The sequence below is a fragment of the Rattus norvegicus genome, chromosome 18, assembly GCF_021556685.1.
Source record: "Rattus norvegicus strain SHRSP/BbbUtx chromosome 18, alternate assembly SHRSP_T2T, whole genome shotgun sequence".
Taxonomy (NCBI): Eukaryota; Metazoa; Chordata; class Mammalia; order Rodentia; family Muridae; genus Rattus; species Rattus norvegicus.
The window spans coordinates 59326522-59348550 of record NC_141551.1 but is presented as its reverse complement, the minus strand read 5'-3'; the positions used below and the strand labels follow the sequence as shown (position 1 = coordinate 59348550).

The 22029-nt window shown below is 38.7% G+C and overlaps 1 protein-coding gene across 2 annotated transcripts in view; it reads right to left on the bottom strand.

Moving 5' to 3' along the window:
• Wdr7 (WD repeat domain 7) overlaps positions 1 to 22029 on the bottom strand; it is a 282598-nt gene that overhangs the window by 145680 nt on the left and 114889 nt on the right. For both annotated transcript variants that reach the window (NM_023975.2, NM_001395078.1), the window contains 1 exon segment: positions 5490 to 5603. In NM_023975.2, the coding sequence (NP_076465.1) occupies positions 5490 to 5603 (114 nt within the window).

Here is a 22029-nt window from a genome sequence, read left to right as displayed (position 1 = left end):
TTATCTTAACAGACATGTTGAGACTTTACTACATGAATATTTGTTAAGGTGTCAGTTGCACAACGATGACATCAGAGAAGAGGCAGAACAATGAGCTCTCTGTTCAACACGCATGTGATAAAGAGGCTGTGGCCACAAGAAATGCTTCTATTTGCAATCTTATAAGAGTAGTTCTAAGTAATGTTGGATATTTTAAGCAAGAAATAAGTGATTTTTTTCTTTCCCCAAAGGAGGCAGTATTTTGGCCTAACTTTAATTAGGAGGCTGGACCTGAAGCTTTGGGCTGGGCAGGAGCTCTACCATGGAGCTACATGAGCAGCCCTTGTCGGACTCCCTGAATTTAGGCAGTGAGACAGGCTAAGTGCCATACTGCTCATGTGATACCATAACATACAACTAGTCTGTGTATCATTCAATTAGAGGAAGGAGGGAGGGAGGCAGGCAGGGAGGCAGGGAGGGAGGGAGGCAGGGAGGGAGGGAGGCAGGCAGGCAGGGAGGCAGGGAGGAAGATAGATCTGCCTAATCATTCACTGAGAACGTGAGACAGTACAGGTTAATAATTCTCAATCATGAGGGACTGATGTTAGATTCTAGGATATTCGCTGCCAAGCACAAGACCCAGAAATGCTCTGTCTGCAAGCCTGCTTCCCCTTTTATGTATAAGGCCAGTACTAGTATCTGTTGCAAAATGATTTTATAAGAGTCAGGCATACAATTCTGGATACGTAAGAATTTGAGCACTTAAATTTATCCTACTGTTTATACCTTTTCCTATAGCATGCCTCATCTTACACATTGTATATTTAATTATTATTTTTACTGTCTACTGTCCCCCATTAGAATGCGTTGCTGCCTAGTTTTTCAATGACTTGTTTTAAAGAACAATATACTACACACGCACACACACACACATACACGCACACACACACACACACGCACACTCACTCATTAATGAGACTGCCATATACTATTCAAAGTAAAATATATAGAAATACTACTTTTACTCAGACTAAATGTTTCTGTGGAATCAAACTAAAAGACTCTTTATTCCAGTGACACACAGTGACACCGAGCACCAATGTCTGCCATAAATTAATGACTGACTATAAATTAATGACTGACTATTAAAAAAAGAAACAAACAACCTCTGATGTCATACCTGGAGAATACTTTGATTCTATAATTCAAAAAGAAATGAAAGTTGAAACCTACATTAATCTACAAAAAACTGGGTTCCATCCCAGATATACAAACTTATGTAAATAACTAACTAACTGGGCCTGAGCTAGATCTCCAACTGCAGCTGAGGTGAGGAGGTTAACACACCCAGGTCTCCGCGCTCTAACTCCAGAGCGACACAAAGCATTTAGGAGGCTCTGTGCGTCGGCAGTGGGAAGACCCACACCGGTCCCTGAGCTGGTAACTAAAATGCACTGAATTACAATTTTACAAAACAAGAGTGAATGGGCCGACCCAACCCATACGCCTCAGTTATTTCACTCTGAGTGGCTACGTCTGCCGACTACTGCATCACCGCTTTAGCCTCACCTGAAAACGCTGGCGACCTTCAAGTTTGAAATTTTAAAAAGCTTGGAGGATCTATGACTCGAACTTCAATTTAGGATGCTTATTCTTTTTAATCATGAGGCTAGCTCTATAAAGGAAAAGTCAGTCACACAGAAGGCCCACTTAAGAATCAATCCTGCCTCATCTAAAATTTGTTCTATGGAGGTCAGTTTTGAATGCGCTTTCCTCTATTAGTACGATTGTGTCATAAAAACCATAATGACACTGGTCTTAAAGAAAAGAAAAGGGCTGGAGAGATGGCTCAGCGGTTAAGAGCACCCGACTGCTCTTCCAGAGGTCATGAGTTCAATTCCCAGCAACCACATGGTGGCTCACAACCATCTGTAAAGAGATCTGATGCCCTCTTCTGGTGTATCTGAAGACAGCTACAGTGTACTTATATATAATAAATAAATAAATCTTTAAAAAAAAAAAAGAAAAGAAAAAATGCAGTGATCAAGTGATCCCTAATGATGCTCTGCTATCCTCACAGACCAGGGTCTTGTTCAGCTCTACCTTTCATCAGAGAAGCTTCCTCTTCAGCAGATGCAAAAAGAAACAGAGAGCCACAGCCAGACATCATGCAGAGCGAGAGACTTTGAACACTCAGCCACATGTGGAATGCCTCCACATTCCCTCTCCATCAGAGCTCAGGGAACCTCATGGAGGAGGAGACGGAAGGGTGGTGAGCCAGAGGGGTGGACACCGAGACGAAGGCCCTCTGCACCAACAGGAGCACCGCTCACATGAGTAAACTAAAATAAATGCACAAGGCAGGCAAGGCGTTATTTATAACACGGGCTGTGTAGTGTGGCACATAGGTTAGAACGCCAAGGCCAGTATATAGATAGAAGGACACACTGTGTAGGACGTTACTCTTTGGATCTAGAAGTTGTAAATAATCTTGACTTAACCTTAAGAATATTATTGGTTAAAAAAAAAAGATCTTAAATATATAGAATATTGGTAGCCCTGAGGCAGCTTTATCAAGAAAGCACATTTCCCATGTATACTACATGATATAGGATTCATGTAAAAATAACCTTTAATATTTATACATAAAAATGTTGATCCACCAAAATAAATGTGCTATATAATTTAAACCACAGTTAAGGAAAGAATGTGGCGGCCGTTAAGATGGGATGGTAAGTAAATCTAAGTGTGTTCACGAGCACACAGCGCTGCTCTGCAGTGCTGATCAATGGTTATTGGCTTGAAAGGGAAAGACAGAAATAGCAGAAGCATATTGTTTAAATGACATGGCGAAGCTTCAAATCGTCTCCACCAAGACTCAATTCTTTTCTCCCAGTTTTTCCAGCTGTTCTCTTCCAATTAAGTACTCTTCATTTCAAATACACTTAATTAGTTCCATTGATCATACCCAACACTTAGGAGGCTTTACCCGTGTGCTTCTTCCCTTCTGTGAGGCAAACACTAACAAAAGCCACTAGGTTTAGCTTTAAACGTCCTAAACAACATTCATACCTCATTCATTCGCAGCCAAAATTACCATTTCAGAGACAGTCACCCTGCTTTTAGAAAAATAGGAAATTATATTTTGCATTTCAACTGATGATAAATGATCAGATTACTTCTAAGAATAACTCAGCTACATACAACAAAAATAAAATTAAATAGCTAACCACATTAACCTAAATACATCAAATTATGTCATGACATAATTTTTAGGTATTTTATGAAGAGGTATTATTAGCAATTCCTTTAAAATAAGCAAAAACACTACTTGAATTTTAGTTCACAGGCATTGGACAGCCTTTGTTTTTGCAGCACTGGGACTGGACAATGCTGCTCATCCCCAAATAAGACTGTGCTCAAAGCGGGTTTTTCTCGATGCATCTACAATATTTTTCATAATGCAATTTATATAGGATTCCAGTCAATAAAAAGAAATATGGTTTTCTTCTAAACTGTCACAAAAATCTATAGCACAGCTTAATCAAGTCACATAGTCTAAAGGCAACCTGAGCGATCAACAGACGATAGATAGCGTGCTCGCTGCTCTGACAACATGTTAACGAAAGCCTTCTTGGTTATTTAAAGTCTTTCGATATTGAACAATCTCGTTTCTAGTACCCATGGTATGGAGCAAATAAATCAACTGACAAATGCCATTCGTCACACATGTTTAGCCAAATTAAACAGATTAAAATACACGGTGGGCAGCACAAATGAATTCACAAAGGAGATTTACAGTAAAACTGCATTAAACTGGTAAGGATAAGTCATGAGCATTGGTACACCCTCATGAGTGTGTAATTGTGTTATCCAAATTTTTAATTAATTTCTTAAAGTTTATTTGAGGGCTCACAGTGATCTTTTTTCAAGAATACTCACTGATCTGTTCTACTACTGCAAAGTTCTCCTTTGCAAGAAATTAAACAATTACTTTTTACAAGGAAGGTCTTTAGCTTTCTAGGTGTTTAAGATAGAATATTTCCATAGCACTGTTTTTAAAAAGCAGTAGAAAGAAGCTAGAACGTATCTTCTTACTTAAAAAGTACCTGCAAATGAATGATTTTCTTTAGCTGCTATTGAAATGAACTATATTGGTAAATGCTAAATGATTTCTGAAACTTTGGAGGTTCCTAACAGCATTTATATTTAAATCAGATGATATTTTCACCAGAAGACTTACATGTTAAAAGCAATTAATTGGTAATCCAATTCCAAGTGTATATGAACCTCAAGATTATATACACATAAGTAACATTATAGACTAGGCAGGCTCTAATTATATATTTAGAAATCTATATCCATATATTCCCACATATATGTATATGTGTGTGTTGTATGCTTATATATATAACAAAGAAGAAGAAGCCATGGCTTTGAAAGAGAGCAAGTAGGAGACATCAGAGGAAAGAAAACAAAAGGAGGAAATGTTACAATTACTATTTCAAAGAATAAAAACTTGTATTAAAAAGTAACAAGGAAACCCCATCATTTCATCTCATCTGTTGCTCTCCTATTTAGGCAAAATTTATTCAAAGCCATTGACTAAGGGTTCGGCTCTGAAACACAAGCTCAAGACCGAAGGAAAACAATGAGCTTTCAATGCCTGCCCAGTAGAGGCGTTCAGGTGATTACAGTAATAGACTTGCTACATATTATTATGAAAGAAAGACAATTCTACTTTCTTTTTTTTTATCAAAAATTTACTCTTATTTTCTGGTCATATATTTTTTTAAAATTTTAGTTATTATTCACTTTTAATAATAATTAGAGATTTTAGTCATATTTTCAACTACTTTTATGCATTTGCAAACGATCAACCAAAACAAAAACAAAAACAAGAAAACCCCACTTTAATTTCAATAAAACTATCCAATCTCTTTTTATCCTCAGTACATTCAAAGAAATTGAGCACAATGAATGTAGAGATTCATCAATTAAAATTAGTCACAATGATTCAAAGATAGGCTACCTACGTCACGTGTGCACTCTGTAAAAGTTTCTATCTGCCTGGTTCCATGACTGGAAGCACAGGTCAGTGTCTGACAGCAACTATAACGCAGCATTCACGGCTTAATCTCAGTGCAAAGAATCTATGTGCATTTCTCATGCAGCCTGTACTGCATACATTGTTACTACAACACAATTACTCTTGAATTCACGTTTTAACTACAGAGCCTTCCACAGCCTAATGGACATGTATATTCCTCTACATGTCCAAAACTTTGTAGTGATCCTAGTTTTACAATTAAAAGACTTCCAGAAAAGTAAGGGCCCAGCTCACAGGCTCACTGTCACAATGACATGTGCCATCCCGGACCAAAGCAACAATTCCACTTCAATTCAAGTTTCCTGCCTTCCATCCCAAACAAGGCACAACCCCAATAAATGAGAACAGTTTGAAACACTGATCTGAGCTCCAACACTTCTAGTACTTTTCCCAGGCTTACCACTGGTGATGTCATCGTCCACGAGGTCATGCTCTTCTTCCTGGACTTTGGCTTCTGGCCCCGAGGCATCTGGAGCAGCTGCCATAGTCTGCATGGCTTCCGCCGTGACTCCAGCTAAACAGGTAAGAGTGACAAGATTTCACTTTACAAAATGAGAGAGTGAAACTGTAAAACTTTCATTTACTCTAAAGGTAACATTCAACAATGTACATTAATAAACAAATAAAGGAGTGAAGTATTCACTTCTGCTCTTTTATTTATATGGGCAGATGTGTATAGGTATAGCCTGTATTTATTTTTAACCAACAGCCAAGAAAATCAGACACAAAAGCTGATGTAAATTACATTTTTATTTGATTTCTTTCACCAACACTCTTGCTACACTTATGTTACCTGATTTAGATAGAATAATGCATCAATCAGAAAAAAAAGGTAAAATAAGAACTAACTGAAAGGTTTACTCTCTTCTGTGTTAATACTTGGGGACGGCAGGCAGGTGAGGAAGGAGGAGGAGTTGGCCTGGAGACATGCATTGCCTCCGAAGACAAACATTTCCAGATATAAAAGAAATCAATTATCAAATTGAACAGTGTCCATTCTGCTAGTCCACACAGACATCTTTCCCCTCCATAACCATATCTCCCTAAAGATATATTCTGGTGTTAATTTCCACTTACCACATTATTTCTAAGTTGTCAATGGAAAGTAGACTTTATAGTGTTTTTATATGACTATCATCCGTCCATCACGGTTACTATAGAAGTGGAAATTTCTCATCAAGTTTTTTAAAGATGTTAATATTTGCTGAAATAGGAGCCATCCTAATCTTTTCAGACTAAATACTAGAGATATTAAGGGATTGCTTTTCTTCTAAGTGTACTGCCTTACATGATTTCCCAGGCTTACCAAAAGCAACCAAAGAGAAAGAACCTTAACTTACTCACCACTGTGAGTAACGCTAACCAATTAGAGGTGAGCACAAGACCTAAAACCGACTACGGAGAACAGAGTGATACCATTGCGGTAGCATCAGTTCATCTCCCTTTAAAGGGTGGGGGAAAGGGGAGAGGCAAAGGAAGTAAATAACCAAGGGAAAGAAAATGGCAGTAATAATGCCAAAAAATGGCCCCCAATGAACAGAAAATGACTGTGATACCACTCTACAAAGTACATTTATATTTGAGTTTAAAAGATCAGTTTTAGCATGAAGGAAGGATTTATTAGAAAACTATTAATTACTTAATCAACACTAGCTACCTGAAAAATAAACTCAAAGATGATAAAAAGGAAAAAAACCCACATTTCTAAAAGGACACATTGTTCAAATGATTTTAAAAAATCAAAGATCATTTTCTCATATAATTGAATTAAAATGTAACCTTTGAAGTCTCATTCTCATTTTTGCTAATGGTCAGTAATTCTGAAAACAATCAGAGAAACTGGAAAAAAGATATTTTAAAAAAACAGTCTGGGCCGCCATGATCACTAGTGTTCCCCTTTCCCATGAAATTAAGAGATTCAATGAAAGTGAAAGTTGTGGCTTATAAGTAAACCATTTATACTCATCCTATAAACCAGCAAGACAAAGTTCTCAACGTAGTAGCAACACTGTTAAGTTCCCTGACACCCCACATCATTTCATTACAAGGTTTGCCAGGAAGTAAATTCCTGGGACAAGGAGGATAGTATTACAGAACATCACAGCACAGCGATGAAGAACCAGACTCATACAACTCAGGCTGTCAAGTTATCCTTGGAGCTTGAGAGCTGTACAAGGCACTCAGCCCATGGAAGACATTCAGGATTGTAGGTGGAGTTTAAAGAGCGAGCACAGACATCTCAATGGAACTGAGGTCGAAAGACCAAAGACTTACATTGGTTCTTTGATGGATGTGTTTCAGAAAAAAAGGGTTATAAAACTTGGAATAAAAGCCAAATACTACCAACTAAGTTGTCTCGTGAATAGAAGGTGAAATATCCTTAATGAGATATTAACAAATGGGGGTTAGGCATAATGGTGAATGAATGCCTTTAATCCCAGTTCTCAGGAAACAGATCTCTGTGAGTTGGAGACTAGGCTGGTCTACATAGTAAGTTCAAGGCCGGCCTAGCTACATAGTGAGAGACCCTGTCTCAAAGGAAGGAAGGAAGGGAGGGAGGGAAGGAGGGAGGGAGGGAGGGAGGGAGGGAGGGAGGGAGGGAGGGAGGGAGGGGAAATTAAGTCTACAATATATATAAATGTTTATATAATGTGGTCAAGAAGAATTTACCTCAGGGATACAAATCTGGTTCAGTTTAAAAAGCCAAATAGTGTAATCCAAAGAGTGAGCTAAGCGAAATCAAGAGGTCTTAGTAATTATTTGACAAAAATTGACATTTCTTTTTTTTTATTGGATTTTTTTATTTACAATTCAAATGTTATTCCCTTTACCGGTTTCCCAGACATAAGCCCCCTATCCAAACTATAGGAAACCAGAAATTGGAAGGAATTTCTTCAACTTGTAAGATGTCTAGGAAAACCTGCAAATGGCATTTATATTTAATGGAGGAAGTCCAATCCCTTTCACTCTATAATCAGGAATACACGAAGATTACACTCTGACCATATTTGCCTTTTTAACAATATATGAAAACTCTATGAAATACCAAACAGAAGATAAAATCTATGCACTTTGAAAAGAACAATGCAAACTGCTCAGTGTGGTGTTTCATTTCGGCTACTGACTTGACTGAGTTCATGTACACATAGCTCTTAAGCCGCCTGGGCTTTCAGACTTAGACTGAGCCCTAACATTAACATTTTCCCAAAGCTTCACCGTGCACATCACCTACTGTGAGACTTTACCTATTTGATTGCACGAACCAACCAATTCCTCTTAGTTAATCATCTCTCATCCACCTACCTACCTATTCATCCATCCATCCATCACTCATTTATCGATCCTGTTTCTGTCTCTCCAAAGAACACTGACTATGCATACTATTCAAGGATAAAATAATTGCCCACGTAAAAAATCCAGAGAATTCTAAAAGACAACTACAAAAGTTAGTGTTACAGAATTAAAGATAAAACTTGAATCATTGTTACTACCAACACCTTGAGGCCTCTTTCTGCAAAAACTCTACAAACTCGAACCCAGCCTCCTCCCTCTGACACATTCTAATCTCATGGCCTGGTCTCCCCCGAACTCCCCTTCCCCTCTCTAGTGTGTGTGTTTGTGTGTGTGTGTGTGTGTGTATGAATAATGATGCATGCAAATTACAAGCTACATCCCAAATTAGCAGAGAATATGGAATATTTGTCATTCTGAGTCTACTTAAATTTATTATCACTTAATGTAATTTCTAGATCCATTCCATTTGTTTGAGAATTTCATCATCTTGTTTTATTTCCAGTCCAATAAAATTCCGCTATACTACTCTTTTGGAGTAACAAGGACCTGGTACTGATGTGTACTATGAGGCTCTGGTGAGGACCTCGTGGTAAGTGGTATATTACAATCCTAACAGCAAGAGTGAGGGAAGAAAGATTGTATGATGATACAAGACAGGGCAAGCATCAGGTCCCATGAGAACTACCTCAATCACTCTCAAAGGACATCACCAATAACTGACCAGCCTCTTGTGAGCCTCACCTTCGCAATGCTCATCCATCTCTCAATACTACTACACTGGAGAAAAAGCTCTTATATATGAATTATTAGGAAGAGAGTATATCCCAACTAAACCATACATCTTATACAAAATTAACTCAACTCAGTTATGGTCTTAAATATAAAATATAAAACAATGAGAGGTTTTTAAATTTAAAAAATCATTGATCTATAATCCACATGAAGAAATATTGATTAGCTGGGCTTCATCAGGATTAAAACAAGTTTTGCTCTGCAAAAACCCTCTTAAGAGAAAAAAATAGACCAAGAAACAGACAAGAATAGAAAGAATTTTTTTAAATCACATATTAAACAGGAGACTAGTATGTAGACCGAATACGAAACTTCCAAATCTCACCATTGAGTAGCATTCCAATTACTCCCAAATATTAAACAAAGTTTGCATATGATCCAGCAATTACTATCAGGAAATGAAACCATGTCCTCATGAAAACTAACCCATGAATAGACACAGCAACACTATGTACAAAAGCCAAAAAGCGGTGAGACTGTAAATGGCCAAAGTGACACAAAATCATAATATAGTTACATAGTGGCATTGCCACTCGGCAATGCAAGAAGACGGAGCTCTAATAGCAGCTGCTGTAGACCCACTAGAAACTTAAAGAAATGGCCTCATGCTATTTATATACAAAGACAAAGACAGTGAGATCTACTGAGATAGAAAGCAGAGAAGTGGGCTGGAGAGATGGCTCAGCGGTTAAGAGCACTGACTGCTCTTCCGGAGGTCTGAGTTCAGTTCCTAACAATAACCATCTGTAATAGGACCTGATGTCCTCTTCTGCTGTGTCTGAAGACACCAACAGTATACTCACATAGGTAAAACAAGTCTATAGGAAGGAAGGAAGGAAGGAAGGAAGGAAGGAAGGAAGGAAGGAAGGAAGGAAGGAAGGAAGGACAGAGGGAGGGAGGGAGGAAGGGAGGAGGGAGGGAGGGAAGAGGAAGGAAGGGAAGGAGGGAGGGGGTGCGGGAGGAAGAGAGAGACAGGGAGAGAGCGAGCGAGCATGCATGCATGCAGAGCTGCGCACTGGCCTACGGATGAGCAGGAGCGGGCATCATGGAAGATGCTGCTGAGTGGTGGGGATGGCTTTCAACAACTGCGATGGTGGCTGCACAACTGTATAAACAGCAAAAAGCTCTCCAGATTGTGTGTGTTTGGAAAAAGGCTAGTAAATGAATTATATTTCCATAAAGCCAGTCTGGATTCCTAAAATTCTGTATCAGCCAAGCTGCCCCATGCCACTGTGTGTAGACTGTGGGTACTCCCCAAAAACAGATGAGGAAAAGGCTAACAGAGCATTCATACAGAAGCAAGGTGAACCCCCTGAGAGTTTCCTTTGCTCCGGATCACATGACCTTTTCTTCACTTCGTTTTATTCTTGTTTTGACCCAGTGTCTTACATAGGCAGGCATTTGCTATGTAGTTGAGGATGATCTCGAACTCCTGATATTCTTGCCATTATTACCTCCTTAGTGCCAGGACCAAGGAAGAAGATAAGCACTCTACCAGCTAAACAACATCATCACCCTAAGATTGCATGCTTTAAAAGATATTTAACTATAGTCCTGATTTTGCCTGAATTTGATTTATATCTTTTATTGCTCACAATCTTCAGTGCTACTCAGTTACTAGCGAGGGAAAGAAGGAGCCCATTTTCCCAGTGTAAGCTCAATGCTATCCATAACTTGCGTAACCGAGCAGTGAGGGCAGCCCATTCCCCACGACTCCTTAAACGTTCTGGAAGACAGCGAAGGCTAGGTGCTTCAGACAGACAGCCAAATCACAACACTCTGGAGTCCTCCATCAAAGCCATCTTTGCCGTCTGTTTTCAGGAAATAACTTTAAACTATCAGTCCATATAAAGATCAATAGCATGTTAAGATGGTGCTAAGCACTTTGTGCTCTATCTGCAGGAGAAGTTATCACAGCATTGTTACAAACCCCAACACAATTTGCTGCTTCTAGTCTCCACAGTACTTAGATGCGTGCTCTTTGCTCTCGTATGTTTGCACACAGACATCGAGGAGCAGTGGCTGGTAGGGCGAAGGGCATAACAAAGGCTTCCCTAGATCAACCTTTAAAGACAAAGCTAATCTACATCCTGCTTGTGGAAGCTGAACGTGACCAAACATATCCTTCATAACTATGAGCCAAAAGGACACATTTTGCTACATGTAAATTATATGTAAACAACTATTTCAAAAAGATACAATAGTCACAAGACAGAACCAAAGATTGCGAGAAAATATTATTTTTTTCTGTGTGTATACAGTGGGTGCATATATGAAGAAGTGGACAGGTATGTATAGGCATGTATGTGTGGCGGCCTGAGTTTAATGTGGGCTTTCTCCTTGATGTCTCACACCACCTGTGCAGAGCATCTCATCTTCTGACACAGGCTTACTGAGAACTTGGAGCCCACTGATTGGCTGGGACAGGCCAGCAAGCCTGCGAGACAAACATGTCGCTGCTTCCACCAACACTCGGATCACAGGCTTCCATTGGCACGCCTTGCACATGGCCACTAGAGATCTGAGTCTAGGTTCTTATGCTTTCAAAGATTTATTTATGTCTGCTATGACACAAGTGTCTGTGTGAATGTATCTATGCCACAAGTGCTCCTAGAGCCCATAGTGGTCGAAAGAGCATCGATCCCCTGAAATTAGTTACACAGATTTTTGAGTTGCCTGGTGGGGTGCTGGGATCTGAAGCCTGGTCCACTGCAAGAACAGCATGGGCTCCTAACTGCTAAGCTCTGTCTCCAGCCCTCAGGGGCCCGTGTGTGTGCAATGAGTACTTTAACTACTAAAGCACCTCCCTAACTCCTGTAATATTTTTTCCAATGAAATGCAGAGATAAGAGAAAATTAGTGTTTTACTGATATAACAGCTTTTCAAAGAATAAAATTACTTCCTCATGATTTATTATCCAAAAATATTAAATATTCCTGGAGAAATAAAAAAAAGAGTTTTTATAAGATCTGTATACATAAACTTGCTTATTTTTAAGCAAAGGCTTTTAAATTATCAATTGAAGAAAGAATCTTTGTTTTTGTCCTGTAAATTCATGTTATATGTCAAATTACATTTAAAATAAACTGAAGTATAGTACTTTGACAAATATACTCAAAATACTGGGCATAAATTTCAATAAATTGGATTGAACAGAACACAATAACTCCAACGCAATAACACAAATTATACTAATTATACTAGGAAATAACATTAAAGGTATTAAGGGGAAAGAAAACATTGAAAATAAATATATAAGGAGAGCAAGAGATCTAACGACAGAGATACAGCAAATGTATGAAAGAGGAGGTTTATAAACGCAGGCCTTACACAGTGCAACAATGTGCATTTTACCATCATAGGTTTTGCCATACAGATCCATAATGAGACTTGGGAAGAAAATGGAAAACCATGGAACACAGAACAAAGCATGAAAATGGTAAACAGAAGTGTCACCCTGACAGCATGGGTGGGAGGCACTGCACTGAGCAGGAGAAGCAAGGGACAGACAACAGGACACTTTTATGAGACCTGTAGGTTTCTATATACCAAGGTCACTTATCATTGACAAGGACCTATAATGACCAAGCATTTCCAGCTATTTACTTTATATATAAAAGGGACATATGCTTTGCTTTTAATTAGGAGAAAAATATTTTTAATGTAAATATAAGAATAGAGTCTTCAAAATCAACAGACTAACACTATACTCGAAATTCTATCAAGAGGAGCTGCAGAGACGGCTCAGAGGTTAGGAGCATGAGCTGAACTTCCCGAGAGACAGGCTCCGCTGCCAGCACCCACAGTGGTTCATAACACCTGAAAGGACCTGATGCCCCTTCTGACCTCAGAGGGCCAGGCAAGCACATAGTGCACAGACTTAGGAGCAGGCAAAACACCTAGACACAGAAATATACTTTTTAATTTCAACAGTAAAATATACACATTAGCCAGAATGTACATCTCATATCTTACATATTATAAGCATTTTTCAACATCTGAGTAATGACAAGTGAAATGAACTCAGAGAAATTCTGTAGTGACACATGATTAACGCGAGAAGCAAAGAGACTTTAACCTAGTCAGAGTTTTTAATGTCGCATATTAACTAATATTGTAATATAAAACGAGTTCAGTTCACTGTAACTTTATAATTTTACAGAGGACTAGATATAAAGGATAATATGGTTAGAGTGAAGAACAAAAACATACAAAATGCTAATAAAAATTATATTTTTCATTCTCATAAAATATAAATTTCCAGTGAGATTGAAAACTATATCCAGAACAATAGCAGGCATTTTTATTCCATCAGTTTCTTGCAACTGTGGTTTTGCCGTGATCTAATTAAAGTGCACTTGGGGCAATGATTTGATATGAACATTTACTTTGAACGGAGTGACATCCGGCAATAAGGGAACGTGTGAATATCTCCACTGCATTTCAGGCAGAAACGTATCAGAGTCCGATCTGTGCAGTGCTGACCAACACTGCTCCACGTTCCCCACAATCTCATGACAGACAGACGGCCTGCCTCACATTAATTCACTTCACACCACACATATCGATCCGCAGCCGCTCCCTAGGCTCTCTGCACACACTGCCTGTCTGGCTGCCTACATTCACATCAGCACATACACACAAAGGCCACAGAAGATAACCTTTTGCTTTCCATTAAAGACACAGTATCTACTTTTCCTCTCTAAGCATCAAAAACAGAAATTATAACACTATAGATGTTATGGAATGAAAAGATTTCGCACAAAATCATTTGAAGGTAGTTATCCCTTATTCTGAATAAAGATCATTTTAATTTGTCAGAAAGAAATAGGCTTATTACAGACACAAAGCAATTAGAGAAATAAAAATATGATTAAAATAGTTTAAGATTAAATTAGAATATAATTATTTGGTAACATGAGGATAGATGCTTAATTATGGAAAGACATTTTCCTACCTAATATTTTGAACTATTCATGAAACTGCTCTCATATAAAATGTAATTATAAGCCATTCTGAAAACAGCAAAATGAGCTGAGCAATGTACAAGTGGTAGACACCACAGGTAGTGTTCTATCTCAACAGAATAATAATGTGAGAGCAGACAGCTTTGTTTTCTTCTTTTTGAAACAGAACTGAAAATGATCTGTAGTAAAAGTAATACCTGAAACTTGAAACTTAGCATAGGCACCTTTTAAAATATGTGTTTAATTTGCAGGCTATGAGTGGACTAAAAGCCATTTTTTGTTTCAGAAGACACAAATGAAAGGAGGACTCACATGCTGTGACCTTCCATGTGATGCAAAACAAAGGCAAAATGTCCTGACACATGCTAACACTGGAACCGCCTGATGTGAACCCTCAATTACAAGCAGAATTATGCATTTCGGAACTGCTTGAGAATTTGACACTGAAACCCTTCAAAGGTCCATATCCTTTCTTTTCCTCTTCTATCTCTCTCCCTTTCTGCCTCTCTCCTCCCTCTCTTTGCACACTAGCAATGGCTGTGCAGACACTAGCAAGGCCGTGCACACCAAAAGCCAGGCAGCATAAACAGTAGAATATAGACATGCTAAGCACATATTAACAGTCAGGTGCTTCAACGTCAGTGAAAGCAATGCTGGTGGAGGACGCAAAAGGGGATGGCTTTAGCAGCAAAGATGCTGACTCTTGGGCTAGCTCTAAACGAATCAGCGGGCACAGACTGGCTCATATGGAAAGACAGGTAACTGTGCCAAGGGCTCAGATTTCCACAACTGAGCACTCCAGCCACTGCCCAACAGGCCTTCTCAGCGAAAGACGTGGGGCTAAAGAGAGAGCCTCAGTTCAGGGGCTGCTGTGAGCTCGGGCTTGAGGGAGTAGCTACAGGAATGTGGACAAGAGAAACACGGTCACCTGTGTTGAGAAAAGAGAATTGTCTATATGACAACAAAGATTTGTGAATGGATACAGTGATGAGCCAGCGATTTTCAAAAAGAAATTCACTTTTTTACCTCATTATGTAGATATGTAATTGTGTGAAGAGGCTTGCACATGCTTTACACGAGTTTTCATTTGAAGAGTAAATACGTTTTTCAAAAAAGTTTGAAATATCTCTTTTCTAGACTGGTTTTCCTAATACAGGCAACACAGATGGGGAGAAAATTTACCCATGCATTAAAAAAAAAAGGGTGTGGGGGGGGCTTTCTAAGCAAAGGGAATAAAACTATGGGGGAATATAAGACCTTCTATTAGAGAACCTGATAACCATGCCACTAAAGCAGATTTCTAAGTGTGTAAGTGAAAATAGTTGAGATGGAAACCTGAGTTGGGTCCTGAGGGTGTATGATGTGTATAATGGGATGGCCCTGAGTGATGACAATTCCAAGATCAAAGAGCAGTGCACTAAGAAACAGTGGACAGGGAGAGGTGGGTGTGGCAGCATGTGGGAAATGAAGCTAAGGAGACCGCAGATGTTGGAGCCCCACACACAGTGAGAAATAAACCACTAAGGGAAGATGGGAAACGCTGTGACGGCTACTCCTGTTTGTCAACAGGACTACATTTGGTGTTGACTCAAACCCAAGCAGCTGGGCACACCTGTGAGAAACTTTTCTGGATTGAATTATTTGAGGTAGAAACAAGCCACCTAAGCCTGCATCGCTGAAGGTCAGAAGTCCCACACACTGCGGTTTCAGCCCACAGAAAGATATGGAAGAAGGAAGACTGTTCTCCCCTGCTTTCCCTCGATGTCACTGGCAAGGTCATTCATCCGTGGCTGAGCCCCTCTCGCTGATTCAGGACCTACCTCTGGGAACGTCCAACATCACTGAAAGCAAAGTGAGGCATCCAGCCTCAAGGACTGGAAAACTATCAGATTCTGGGCCTTTCTGTCAGGAGACAACCATAGCCTTTAAACCAGTATGATAAATCCCATTTTAATATATATGGGTTCATTATATTAGGTCTGTTCCTCTAGATAACTCTAACACAGGCAGAAAAGAATACACTTTATTGTCTTTTAGGCAGTCTTATTATGCAGCCTTGGCAGGCCTAGAACTCACTGTGTAGATCAAGCTAGTTTTGAATGAATACAGACCCACCAGACTAAAGGCCTTTGCCACCACTACCAACTCATAAGCAGGATTCCTTCAAGACAAGCACCTGGCACCTTGTGGTAGAAAGAAGAACTTAATACATATAAGTAAAATGGTGCTGAGGTCGGTAACTGCACTGAGAACTTAATATCTGAAGTGAAGCGGGAGAGTCTTGGTATTCTCTTTTTGGTTATAAGCATAGTTTCCGGAAGTCATTTTGGGTAGGCAGCCAGAAGCCACTATGGGAAAACAAGCATGAGGCCAGAGGGTTTTACCTAAATCTACGGTCTGTGAGAAACAACCAAGAAAAACAATGGTTTTCTAGCAACCTGGTGAGACTGCTTTTTGTCTTTGTGTTTAACCAAATGGAAACATGATAAAACACAATAAGATGCCAATGCGTTCAAATTATGCTACATTCAAATATGAATGTGGCTGAGGTCAGCAAGTGCCGGAGCTGGGTGGATTACAGAGCACATGGGGAAATGTTAACACGCAAGAAAGACCCTCCGCAAGACTGCAGCACTAGAAACAAAACATCTACCTACCCATGAGTCACATCCCAAAGATCCAAAGGTGACGGAGTTAACTTTATCAAATACCATTGTTTAAAATAACGAATTTACAGGAATGCTAGGGAATCTTGGATGGGGTGCACACTCCTACAAATGGATCTACTACAAATCTTACTGCATAAGACCGTAAAAGGAGGAAACATAAAAGACCCTGAGCTAAGGACAAGAGAAATAAGCCAAAAGACTGTACAGTATAAAGCTGCAGAGATAAATAAATAAATAAATAAATAAATAAATAGGAACTGTATGTGAATACTGCCCCTAGTGATAACTGGTTTTTACAAGGTATGTGTCAGAAATTCTAAATTACATGAAGTCTACTAAGGCTGGGGAAAACAAATCTACTGTGGATAATGAGAACAGATTAATTTTACTCAGAAAAAGAAATTCCAAATAACCAGAAGGGGAGGGCTAGAATGAATCATTGTGTGAATAAAAGTGAGTAACATTCACGTGAACTCTGTGTTATTTTAAGTAGGGTGATGATGGCCACGAAGCAGGAGAGAGAGGCGGTGGAGAGAGACCCAGAGAGAGAGCAGAGCAGAGAAGGGCAGGCACACAAAGAATGCGAGTGAGTTCTGTCTCAGTTCTGTCCACTGAGGATCTATGTGTGAACCCAGGAGCAGGAAGCGCATCTAGTCCCTGGAATGTTGCCTCTAACAAGGCTATTGCTCTACTAACGGCCTTACTGGCTCCTTCCATGGTGGTCCTAGGAAGAAAGTAGGGAAGACACAAGAGAGATGCGGAGCGAACCAAAAAGTGGTCGTGTGTTATTTTAATCATCGAGGCCACATCAACAGATACCAGTGCCAAATGAAGAGAACCATTGGGCAAATGCTAGAACAATAAGCAATGGGCAGAATAACAAGGCCAGCCAAGAATTTATCAACGGTCTGGTAAGGACTTGATGTTATGTCATTTGGGGAAGAAAAACACAATCAGTATGTAACATCACCTTTTTAAAACAATTAACATATGCTAACAAGCAATCAAAAATTAGGAGTCTTTATCTTACTCCCAAAAGAGGTATTATCAGTGAAATACTTATATGGATTTATTTGTATGAAGGCTGCATAGCCTAAGAACACAATGAAATAGATTCTGTCATAAAATATAAAAATGCCTTCTTCGATGGAATATAAAGAAACTAGTAAAGTGCTAAGCCTCAGAGAAAACGAAATGAGCAGGTTGGTGAAATATAGTTAACTCAGTCTAGGAAAATGACAGAATGGAATCAAACGACTGAAGACATCAAATGTAAGGTCTGTAACGAGCATAATGCGTCTATAAGAGCATGTTATCGTTCTACTACATTACGCTAATTAAATCTCACAGTTCATTTTAAAAGCTATTCATATCTCACTCATGATGTAGAGGGAAATGAAAAGTTGAGTTAACTAAGGCTGCACTCATCATTGCCCCTGGCAGAGCTTTTGAAGAATCAACTTGCAAACAAAGTTATAAGCACTATTATAACCAAGATATAAAAATATCAAAAAGAATGTCAACTTTATCTTTGAACCCTACCTTACAAATAAAAACAAAATATCTTTAAATTAGGTAGCCACTTTAATATAATTAATATAATTATTTAATATAATTCGTGTTGTGTGTTTGGGGGGGGAGGGGCGGGGGTCTGTGGGCCACACCTGCCACAACACACTGTGGGGATCAGAGACAACTCTGTAAAGTTGGTTGTCCTTCCTCATTTGTATGTGCTCTGGAATCAGACTCCAGCCATCTATCTGCCTGTATAGCAGGAGATTTTCCTGATATGCCCTTTTCCTGGGCTGGCAGCCTCTCTTCTTCTACAACTCCTAATGCTTAATAGACTCATAAGCAAAATAAAAAAATATGATATACTAGATGATACTTTAAACTTACAAATACAGTTACTGAAAACTATAAGAGTTACCAATACGAAGTGGTACTTGAAAACAAATTCATAAGGTTCATATGAAAAAATATTGAGCAAGTTTCTAACAGGAAGTAAAACTAAAATAATGGTGATATTTCATTCCTCATCCATCACAGGTATGGGGTTCCAAGAGTATAAGAATCTGTTCAGCTGTAAAGGCTGCTGGAGGACAACGCCTCACATGGACCACTGCTGAAAGTGCAGAACAATCTAATCCCTGTGGAAGGGAAAAAACAATTTCACTTCTAGAAATATACTAAGACACACTATCAAAAAATGAAGACACGATGAATTTATTCACTGCCACCCTCACGTAATATCAAAGACTAGACTGAAGCAAAATGCCCATAAACCCAAAGGTCAATTTTAAAAGCCAAGCATAATAAAAAGATATATCAAGCATCTTTTTTAAGAAGGTCAAAAAGAATAAGAAAAATATCTCAATATCCAATCTATGTTTCATGACAAAAGCTAAATGGTTTGTCTACTTCTATATGCATATACACACGTATAATTATGTTAAATTAAAAAGATATAAAAGATAGAATAGTCACTTCAACAAATAAGCTTGGAAAACTAGATAGTATCTACAAGCAAGGATTTAAGTTGGATTCTGAGTTTGTATCATAAATAAAAATTAACTCAAATGATCAAATATCTAAAAGTTAAGACCTAAATCCCTAAAACTGTAAAGTTCCTAGAAGAAAACAAGAGACAAGCTTCATGGTATCAGATCTGACAGTGATTTCTTGACAGTGACATTAAAAGAACATGTAACAGAGCTACACATAGGCAAACTACCTGTGCCCTGCACAGTCCTGAGCGAGAAGCGCACCTGTGGAAAGAGACAGACGGTTTTCAAATCATCTGCTAGCAAGTTACTGTACAGTTGATCGGCATAATTCCTGGGCTGGGATCATGGTACTCATCTGTAACGGCGGCAAAGGTCAGAGCATTACGGCAACTTAGGTCATTCGAGTGTACACGGTGGATTCCGAGCCCGCCACAGCTACATAATGTCTCAGAAAATGGTTATAATTCAACAACAATAAATTCCAACATGGTCCTAAAGTGGGTAATGTGCAAAAAAAAAAAATAATACACTCCCACAGAAGATACATAGGTAGGCAACAAACACAGGAAAAGATGCTAAATATGACCAGTACCTAGGAAAGTGGAAATCAAAGCCTCAATAACACATCTTGCCTTTTAAGACAACTGAAATTTAAAGGAGGAGTCAGAGAAAATGAAGAAATTCATTTCTGTTCACTACTGGTGAGAATGTAAAGTAGTCTGACCTATAGAAAATATAATATAATGTTTCTTTAAAAAAACAAAAACAGAATTACCCTTTAAACCTATATATTCTTCTTTTCAATATATTTTCAAAATAATTAAAAGCAGGACTGTAATGAAACAGTAGACACCTAAGTTCACAGCAGCAATGCTTATGGTAGCAAAGACATACACTTCCATTTAGGGGAAACAAGTAAATATGAATGAATGAACAGGAAAGTAATAATACAATGACAGCATGCATAAAATTGTATTGATGCTCATCCACAATTCTGAACCATTCTACAACATGAGGGCCTTTGAATGGCACTGCCAAATGAAATAAGCCACTCCAAAATGAGGATGATGCCATTTTAATTTCTTCTCTGTTCTCCCTATTCAGATCCAAGTCCAAGTTTTGACTGGGGCATTTGTCCCGTTGGCTCTGTTTGTTAAATCTGTATATATTTTACATCTGAAAAGTCAGCCTTTGTCATATGTATAGCTCATAGATTCCTTCCCACTGTGTGGGCTTCCTCTTTATTCAGTAGTTTCCTTTGCTGTACAGCTGGTTCTTAGTTTTATTTTTATCATGTGCCATTTGTCAAAGGTCGGCCATGATTGCTAGGCGAATGTCATATTCTTTAGAAAGGACTTCCCTACATCTAAGTTTTCTTTTAGTAGTTTTAGCATTTCAGGCTTCACACCAAAGTCTTTGATCCATCAGTCTTTATCAGGTAGGGTGAAATGCAGGGTCCTAATTCATTCTTCAGTGTTTGCTAACTTTTCTCCGATGTATGTTTTGGCATCTTTGTCAAAATCAGATGGCTGTAGTTCCCTGCATTCATGATTTGGTCATGAAATGACAACAAACGTCTTTTTGGTTGAAAACAACTGACAAACGCTAATGATGCTCAACTACGTAAGAGCTCGTCCTGTTCTCCCAGAGGACCTGAATTCTGTTCTCAGCACTCACATCTCATGGCTGGCAATTGTATGAAACTCCAGATCCAAGGTATCCAATGCCCTTTTCTGAATTCACCAGGCACATGATCTCCACCCCTCCTACACACACAGACACACACACAGACACACACACACACACACACACACATACATACACACACAGACACACACACACACAGACACACACACACACAGACACACACACACAGACACACACACAGACACACACACACATACATACACACACACAGACACACACACACACACACATACATACACACACACAGACACACACACACACAGAGACACACACACAGACACACACACACACATACATACACACACACAGACACACACACACAGACACACACACAGACACACACACACAGACACACACACACAGAAACACACACACATTAAAGTATAAAGTATATAAAAAAGAATTCTTCAACTACAAACTTAATCCAAAACAAAATCTATTATACTTATTTTAAATACTTAGTAGGAAAAAAAATAACCAAAGTCCAAGTAGTATGCTTCTTAGGAAGGCATACAAATTAACTTCACAGAGAAAACGTCACAGTATCTTAGAGCAAAAGAAAGTTATTCAAATTAACTGACTTAATATCATCCAATCAACTAATCCATAAAGTAATTACTATAACTGAGTATGGCTATTATAAGATAACTATAGTCAAATTATAAAATCATAGTATTATATATAAGGGGGGGAAGTTCCAAAGCCAAAAATGGCTAATCTATATCTAACAGATTTGCACACTTTAAATCAAAATAACGGAACATATAATAAAATATGTGGGGTCATCAAGTATTCTGTGCTTCTGGGAATCAGCTTTTTCAGACAGTATGTCAAGCTCGTCATGGCAAATCGTGCTACTAGGTAAAAACTATCTCGTATCTCTGTGAAGAGTACTGCATTTGTTGGGTAAGTAGATAGAACGTATTGCCCAAAAGATGATATGCAACCGTAGGAGTCACAAGTCAAAGTTAATCTGCATAGAAATACAATTTAGTGAACAGTTG